This window comes from Loa loa, assembly GCF_000183805.2.
Source record: "Loa loa unplaced genomic scaffold supercont3.242, whole genome shotgun sequence".
Taxonomy (NCBI): domain Eukaryota; kingdom Metazoa; phylum Nematoda; class Chromadorea; order Rhabditida; family Onchocercidae; genus Loa; species Loa loa.
In genome coordinates this window covers 13,415-21,907 of record NW_018108422.1, presented here as the reverse complement: position 1 = coordinate 21,907, position 8,493 = coordinate 13,415, and the positions used below count along the sequence as shown (strand labels likewise).

Genomic DNA, 8,493 nt, shown 5'->3' with positions numbered 1-8,493 from the left:
ATTTGGATAGATTTGATTGGAGTTTGATTACCCAACCACTGAACTCGGCAAATAAATTATCTGGCAGTCCTTACTATTTCACGACAAAGTACAAGAAAAAATCCTAAGCAATTATGGCATAAGATGGATCAAAATGAACATCCACAATGGAAGAACATACAACTCACACAGGTGATAAGCCGCACAAATGCGAAATATGCGGGAAGATGTCAAAACGAAACACCCAACATCCAAACATTCAAGAGGACACATCCGGAACATGCGACTCACACAGGTGAGAAGCGGTTCAAATGCGAAATATCCAAGAAAGATTTTGTTGCGCCACCGAGCACACACATGACGAGTCATAATCGCAAGAAGCCGTTCTTCTACTTGGAATGCAAGACGAATTCCACCTATACATCGAATCTGCATAGACATATGAGGATTCATACCGATGAGAAGCCGTTCTCTTGTCCGAAATGCAACAGGAGTTTCACCCATGAATGCAATCTGCTTACACATATGAGGATTCATATCGGTGAGGAGCCGTTCTCTTGTTCGAAACGTGGGATGAATTTCACCGATCAATTGAGTCGGCTTAGACATCATATTGATGAAAAACCGTGCACTTTGTTCTCTGTGTGATAGAAATTTCGTTCAATCAAGTGCACTGAAAAATCACATGAAGATTCATGACAACAATAGGCCCAGATTCAATTGCACTGCATGCGGTAAAGCTTTCTTGACGGAATCTCATGTGATATACATGAATAATTGCCTGTAAAATGAGCTGATAGACGTATTTTAGACAGAAATACTCGTTGCTACTTTGTTGTATTTCCTATAAGATAAATTCATTTTCCCTTTATTTTTTATTTTCCCTTATATTGTTAACATTCTATTGCTCTATACGCATATTAGTGTTATTATTCCTCTACCATTTTTTATTTTTCTTGTCTTAGCGAATAAAATCCCTCTTTCATGTCTACTTGCACCTTACTAAAATGCCCTTTTATTGTTGATGCATATATGACAAGCAGGTAACCATGCATAAGAACTTGCAATCAAGTGTCATTGTTACTAAATTACTGACGAAATGACATTGTCTCATATGAATCCCTCACTCGATTACTGCACAAATAACATAGAAATAAATTTTCGGCAACAAAAAGGCTTTTATTAATCACAATACTTGAAGTCTTCCATCACTTCATAGGATTACCACCCGTTTCATTTGCCAACTCACAGTTCCATTGCAAAGTCCCGTTGAAAACAATAGGCATTTCAGTTACGCCATTTGCAAGTGACATTTCATTCACTTGATAATCCATCCCAAACTACGGTCTCACACAGTGAGTTGCCGAATAGTCGATTTGCATTCAATAAATGTTCCAAATCGGTGATAAATCTAAGGAGTTTCAATGCAAATAGCACAAATTCCAATGCAATAGCTTCAATGCACAACTTTCAACACTACAATTTTCAATGCAAGTAGCAGCAGCAGTAGTACAAGCATTACTACTGGGAGTAGTTTCAAAAATGATGGGCAGTGCGCAACATAATCAGTGATTTTCTACGGTAAGCAATATATCAGACAGATGATACACCTGTCGCCGATTTTCTTCAACCGTGACAAAACCGAGGGTCCCTTCTACCTCTTTAATTGGTAGTACCTCAAACTTGGGTAATTGAACCTTTATTACGATAAATTTATTAATATAACAACGAACTCGCAATTACGACATCGATACAACATTAACGAAAACCAAACGGAAAGATTAAATCACACCCGATATCCTCCAACCAACCGACCTGTCGAAACACATCATTCGAAATGATTAGGCGCTCAGGATGGTCCGTTTCTCCCAGTGGGAGGGTGCCTGTACCGTTTATGATTGCAAGAATTAGCTTCCTCATGGAGCGCACATTGTATAGGGTTAAGACGATGTGGGCATATACAGGAAAGTTATCTGGCTTTCAACAATGGAGATTATTGTTCCTTTGTTTCCATTCCCCATATCAGCGACAACACATCAAAAATCAAAAATGGCAAAACATCAAATTTTCAGCAAACCTAAACCTTAGCCTAGATCTAGAAATCATGCATTTTTTAAAAATTTACATTAATCCAAAACATCTGGATGGGAATTCTTATGTGCGTTTGCTAGTGCACAACATGATCAGCGTGATTTTTGACAGTAAACAATATATCCGATCGACAACACACCGATCAAAAGTGATAAAAACCATATCGACAACCTTCATGTACCTACCTTCATGTATAGTAATGTAACAATAGCGATCACTGTTTATTCTTTTCTATGCTGAATAATTTCATTTCAGTTGCCATATTGCATTGTTAAAAATAATTTATGCAAAGCTCTCGCAACACTTTTTGCACAGTTTTGTATGGAAAGAAATTGCATGGGAATTATTTTACCGGATATGCAGCTTTCTCACAGCTGTATGTGAAATTTTTAAATAAGATGAAGTACTTACAAATTAATCAGCGGATGTGTACAATCTCAATATCAAAGAAAGAAGATATTTTCGTTCGATTGAGCTTAGATAACAGATTCATCACTTTAGACATAGAAAAACGTCATATGATTTTTAGGTAATGTGATGAGTCTTTTATCCGCGAAATGCTCTATACAACAAATCCTTTAATGCTTCAACATATTACAATTTCCCTAGAGTTTTCCGACACGATGTTTTTGTTTCTTTTGTACATACGCTAAATGAAGCTTATGAAATGTGGCACCCAATTATTTTTCTTGTTGTTTGTATTTTCAATTCACTTGTCGCACTTGAGGCATCATATATTATTCTAAACTATTCTTTGCGATGACATACAATGGCCTTGTTATTTTAACGATAATGTAGTTTGTCATACCAAGTAACGGATTATTTTCGTCATACTGTCTCACACTACACTATACTTTGTTGCGTCCGTATCATTCGATTTATCATTTCTCTACTCTGATATTGTATTAATTGTAATAATTCACTATGAATATCCTGAATTACCAACTACGCCATATTGTATAACGTTGTCCGCTGCATTGAGTTACATTGTTTCCTCTGGTGATATAACCTGTACTGTAATGTACTGTAGTCTTATATTTATGATCACTTCACTATACTATATAATTTCTGCATTTTGCTAGCAACTAATCCACGGTAAATCTATTACTGTACTATACAGCCGTACTATGCTACAATAGTACTATATCGCGTTGCTTAACATTTAAATAGCACACAAATGGAATCACATTGCTGCATCGTGTTGCACTATGCTTTATCAGCACTGTTACATCACATCGTCTGCTGTTATTCTCTATACCAATATTATATCATTAATATCACTGTAACGATCAGAGCACTTATTTTGACACATCTTGACATGTGACACCAAGTCATATTGCTGTTGTGAAATTTGAGTTTTTCGAAGTCCCCTCTGTTGTTATCGAGCAAATAATCCGTTGACTTCGTTTTTCAGCGATATAGGTTTATTCGGGATGTAATATTGTCCTCGCACAATATTACTAGCTAACAACAAAAAAGGTATAAAATATGTGTGTATATATTGAATGGTAAGCAGTTACAATAAATAAGCAATATGATCAATTGACAAATTCCTTGTCGTTGCTTTAATAGTTGACTGTCGTTTTATATATGTAAATATATATATATAAGGATTAGGGAGGAGTTTTGTAAACTCCATCAGGGTTATCATGGAGGTAAGCTGTCCTTTAGCATTGTCCACTGTATAAGTGCAACGGATACCATTGAGATGTATTTGTGTTATGCTCTCCTTTGTTAGCTTATATTCTCTTCATTGCTCTAATTTTGCAAAATTTCATTTTTGTTAGATATTGTAGAAATTTTACTTGAACATAGCTTTAATTTCGATAATCCGGCAGTTGTTGGTTGACACCGAAGACCAGTTGTGCGAAAGATTTTTTGATTTAGGAATGTCTATTGTTCATTTAAGTAACAAAACAAGTGTCAGCAAATGATACAGCTAGAGTCGATCGTGTTTATAGGTTCTTGTGATAATATTTGGGAGAGATTACTGGTAATTGAGTCGGATCACAAACTGATAGAAAATCTGTAAGCTGGATCTAACTGTGGGGTTGAGTTGATGACGGATGGTGTGGTTCCAAGTGATGATGATTGTTTGTCGGCTGTGGTGTTCCTTTCCTTGTACGATATATAGTTGGAATGGCTTAACATTCCAGACACGTTAACTTAACTATCAGACAAGAGGTTTTTTTACATTTCGATATTTACAGGTAAATGAATTCGTAAAAGAGAAATTATTCTTTAATTGTTTATATCGTAAAATTGTCAGGTAAGTGGTCATTGATTAAATGAACCAAATAAATCAACCAATCGATTACTAGTATAAGTACGATTATTAGATTATTAGTTGTTGCCATTAATGCTTGGTATGTGAATCTTTAACAATTATTATCAGGAGAGATGATCCTGTCTGTGATTGATAAAAATATGAAAAGGAAAAGTGACTGTTAGACATACTTTCTCTTATCATATCTCGCATGACACTTTATCGAAGGACATTGTCAAATCAAAGAATGCAATCACTAAGTCATATTTATAATTTTACTTTTAGACATATGTTAGTATAGGTTGAGAACGGTATGCTATGAAAGATTCGGCAAATTCATTGAGCGGGAAAAATGCCCAGCGCCACGATCCCTAGAGTTCTTCAACAGTTTCTGAAGTTCTCAATTTTTCCAACAGCACAAGCCATCTGTGGAAATCTCCGTGATCATTGCATTATTCATATCTTTTTCGATGTTTGCTCATTGGTGTGTCAGGCACATGGCCGTGCACGATATTCTAGGAACGATTTACTGAGCCCAGTTATACAGAATGTAGCTAACATTTAGTTTTCCAAGTCAAAATATCCCGGTTTTACTTGATCTCTAACAACAATTTTTACAAAATTATGCATGAATTATATCAGAATGTTACAAAATTATGCATGAATTATATCAGAATGTTGATGTTTCAAAAGAATAACAGGAGCCGGATATCTTGTATATCTTCCAGATATCCTGAATACTTCTATCAACAGCATAGTCAAATCTCGATTATCAGGATTATTCTTTCTTATACATGAAATTCAACAGCTGTCCTTAACAGATTTGTACGGAGTCATTTCAAAACGACAATCAACGATAAAGCACTGCACTAATTATACAAAACGACCACTACTGCACCAGTAGTTATAGATTGATCCTTATCGCTTATTTACATCATAAAAGAAAGGTGACAAGCAACATGACATATATGCATTAGATTTAAGACAGACAAAAAAAAGCAAAGATAAACGGTTTGCTAAAAAATTGAAATGAAAAGTTTTCTGAACGTTTGTGCAATAATGATGCCCATTGATAATAAAATCCAAATGAGACACTTTATGATTAGATTATAGAAGACTTAATGATGAATATCAAATGTCCAAAAGATACATCATTATGCTAATTAACTTTTGGTTAGCAAGAAATTTAGAGTTTGCTTAATAACAATTTAAAACAATCATGTGAAGTATGAGAATAAATGCCCAAAAATAGGCCAGCGTCATTTTATGCTCTAAATTACAGTTATAAAATCTTAACAAGAAGAAGTCAAAAAACACAGGAAAATAATCAAAATTACCTTAAACTACTACATTTGATTAAAAATCCAAATAAATGTGAATGCACTGTCCAGAAGACTGACATTTTAAGCAGCCTGTCTGAAGTAGCACAATAAAACTATCATCTTAAACAGATAAGTACCCGTCATATATACCCATATCATATTCAGAATGGTAATATCCATGCTATTCATAAAACAGTCCAAGTCTGTTGCGCAATAACCCATTCGTTTGTTTTAACAGAGGTAATCTTGGACATACAGCGATATGGTGAATGGCAAATGTCATTTCGAATCGAATCAAGTTGCTCACGGCATGCTTCCACTTCTTCCATTACCTAAAAAAATTGGAGATCAAAGGTAAATTGACAATACAGTGGCAACGAAAATATGATATTTCATATGTTGAATAACTTAAGCTGGCGCATTTCTTGCCATAAAATGTCCAATTTATCCATTATTTTTATTTCAAGAAAGTGTCGTTCAGTTACATTCTCGACAGTGATGCTATTTTTAATTAGATGAAGTGATAGGGAAATGAATCTAAATGACTTAATGGTTTTTCAAATAAAATTTACTTCGTTGTTTGTCTCAAAACCCCTCATTGGTTTTTATCACAGTTAATAAGGCGCTTTTCAACAGAATCTTATTGCGGAAATAAATATACATCCATTGGGTAAGAAAATGATACAAAGTAAACGTTCCACACGTGAAACACGAATCAAAGAATGCGACACATGACATGACACTTTTCTTCCACCCTTCAAATGCTTAATTTTTCTAGCACTATTGAAGAAAAATGATTCTTTCCTGGTCCGTAATCCCTCTTTAAACCTGGTGTGATATCATCATCTATTTGCAAGAAATTTAACCTAAAAAAGATGGAGGACATATCGCGATTTAGGAATTTTCATAGTTCTACAACCAAATACATGAATGGATCTCAAAAAAAAGGTGACTCGAAATTTTTTTCCGATACTTAATAAAATCTCTCATCCGGCTTTTCATTTCAAATAATCTTAAGTTATGAGCACTTCTAAGCTGCTACAATGATGGGAGCTTGAAAAAGCTTGGCTAGAGTAACCAAACTTGGCAGACAGTAGTTATGATGAAATCAGGTCCAAATTGTTGTGATTTCTTTCGAAAATATCTATTGTTTTGAGACATGAAAACCGTGAAATCGTCAATAATGACTTACTTAAATAGTGTCATTGTATAAGTGCATCAAAAATCACATTTTGCACGGCAAAAGTGTTTTATCCGCAAAAAGAAAAGAACGAAATGAACCTGGTTTCCTCTTTGGGGCCATTCATTTCCGTGTAATATTTTAGCTTCAGGAATTTGTCTGATCACTTTCAACCGGTTTTCCCATGACTTATTGCATGGATCAATAAATCGAGCAAGTGCATCGGTTCGCATTGTTGTATTTGATGACCATAGCTTATCTCGCATAACTCGTCTCAAAGATAAAGAAGGTGAAGTTCGAATCAATAAGTGACAATTTTGTATTACATATAGGAAGGATATGCCTTGTACAGGATATTCTATCCCATCTAACCTCAGTCTTCATGGGACTAAAATCTCTAATACTCACAAACCTGTTATATTTTAAAAGCTTCAGCAAGACTTTACGCTTTTATGGTCTAAATAAGCAATATTTTCTCGAAGGATTCGTAGGTCATCATAAATTTAAATCCAGAATACTTAAGAATTTAATAAACCTTAAATGAAAAACAAGAGCAGTTTCAGGTGGAACGACTGTTACGAGCTTTCCAGGTTCTGGTTTTAACACCTGATGTACATGTGTACTGTATATGTGCTCCGGAATCATGACTACCTGAAATGATGCTCCGACACTACGGCTGCAAAAACACCTAGCACAAAAAACTGATGAAAATAAGCACAACAGATAGCGAAATACATTTTTTCCTTCGAGAATGCATTTAGTTTTTTAAACGATGTAATCAAATCTGGTCATTAACTCCATAAGCAACTCGTGTTTTTTTTTAAAAAATTAAGCCAGATATACTCAAAGAGCAATTTTTGAACAATAAAAAGTGCCCAAATCTGAAATGAAGACTTACTTTGCTCCGAGAACCAACTGGCCAAATATAATTTTCCAACGAAATATTTGCAAAACTACTGAAATCAATATCTGTCGGCTTGGAAATATTAGTCCAATGATTCTAAAAATTGTTAAAGTCATTAATGGTGCTTTCCGACCAGATGAATCAAGCAGTGAAATATTTTCAAATTATTCAAGTTTAGCCGAAACTCTAACACTACCTTTTGGTTTGATTCATTTCAGCGTAGTTCGATCTCTTTGATCAAATTATGCGCTATTTTGTCCCAATCTCACCTTATCCCCGCACTCTCCCATAAAAACTCAGCGATCAATATGACAATCACTATGACGCGGAAATGCGCGTTTTCCTCTCAAAATGTCAATATATAAGGTGAGATTGATCATATTTCCATTATGATTTAGTATTAATTGTGGAATCTCTTATCACTCTTTTCCGCCGACATCCCCTTAAATGGGGAAGAAGCTTGCATGCTCTTATGAGATGAGAGCATTGTCGCGAATTTCAATATCGCGAAATTCCAAATAAAAAATAAATTCCTTATTCAAATTGTAAATAAATGTTAACAATAGTGTGAAGCATTTAACCAATTTACATTCTTTAAAATTATTTCCCATTACGTTTTTTTTTTTGTTATCTTTGTCGAACGGAAATTCACATCTTTATTTTTTTGACAAAAGATGTCCAATTTACATGCTAACCTTTCCATCTGATCTTGTTACAATGCTTATGTAATTGGATCTTTACAGTTTCCTTT

At 34.6% G+C, this 8,493-nt stretch overlaps 3 protein-coding genes across 3 annotated transcripts; 1 reads left to right on the top strand and 2 right to left on the bottom strand.

Annotated features, from left to right (window-relative positions):
* Positions 1–123: 123 nt before the first annotated feature.
* Positions 124–627, top strand: LOAG_10019 (gastrula zinc finger protein XlCGF71.1; the record flags this gene model as incomplete). The annotated part of the gene is made up of 1 exon (XM_003145546.1): positions 124–627. The coding sequence occupies one exon, from the start codon at positions 124–126 to the stop codon at positions 625–627; it is 504 nt and encodes a 167-aa protein (XP_003145594.1).
* A 560-nt stretch (positions 628–1,187) lies between these two features.
* Positions 1,188–1,899, bottom strand: LOAG_10018 (hypothetical protein; the record flags this gene model as incomplete). The annotated part of the gene is made up of 3 exons (XM_003145545.1): positions 1,188–1,319; positions 1,590–1,676; positions 1,795–1,899. The coding sequence occupies 3 exons, from the start codon at positions 1,897–1,899 to the stop codon at positions 1,188–1,190; spliced, it is 324 nt and encodes a 107-aa protein (XP_003145593.1).
* A 3,887-nt stretch (positions 1,900–5,786) lies between these two features.
* Positions 5,787–7,819, bottom strand: LOAG_10017 (hypothetical protein). Its single transcript, XM_003145544.2, has 4 exons — positions 7,737–7,819; positions 7,374–7,489; positions 6,940–7,111; positions 5,787–5,990 (listed from the first exon to the last, which is right to left on the bottom strand). The coding sequence occupies exons 2-4, from the start codon at positions 7,481–7,483 to the stop codon at positions 5,844–5,846; spliced, it is 429 nt and encodes a 142-aa protein (XP_003145592.2). The 5' UTR covers positions 7,484–7,489; positions 7,737–7,819; the 3' UTR covers positions 5,787–5,843.
* Between the last annotated feature and the right edge of the window lie 674 nt (positions 7,820–8,493).

Coding starts and splice junctions, on each gene's coding strand:
- LOAG_10017 (XM_003145544.2), bottom strand. CDS start 7,483: ATGATTCCGGAGCACATATACAGTACACATGTACATCAGGTGTTAAAA. Junction 7,112..7,373: donor GCTCTTGTTTTTCATTTAAG/GTTTATTAAATT, acceptor TTTATCTTTGAG/ACGAGTTATGCGAGATAAGC. Junction 5,991..6,939: donor GGCCCCAAAGAGGAAACCAG/GTTCATTTCGTT, acceptor CAATTTTTTTAG/GTAATGGAAGAAGTGGAAGC.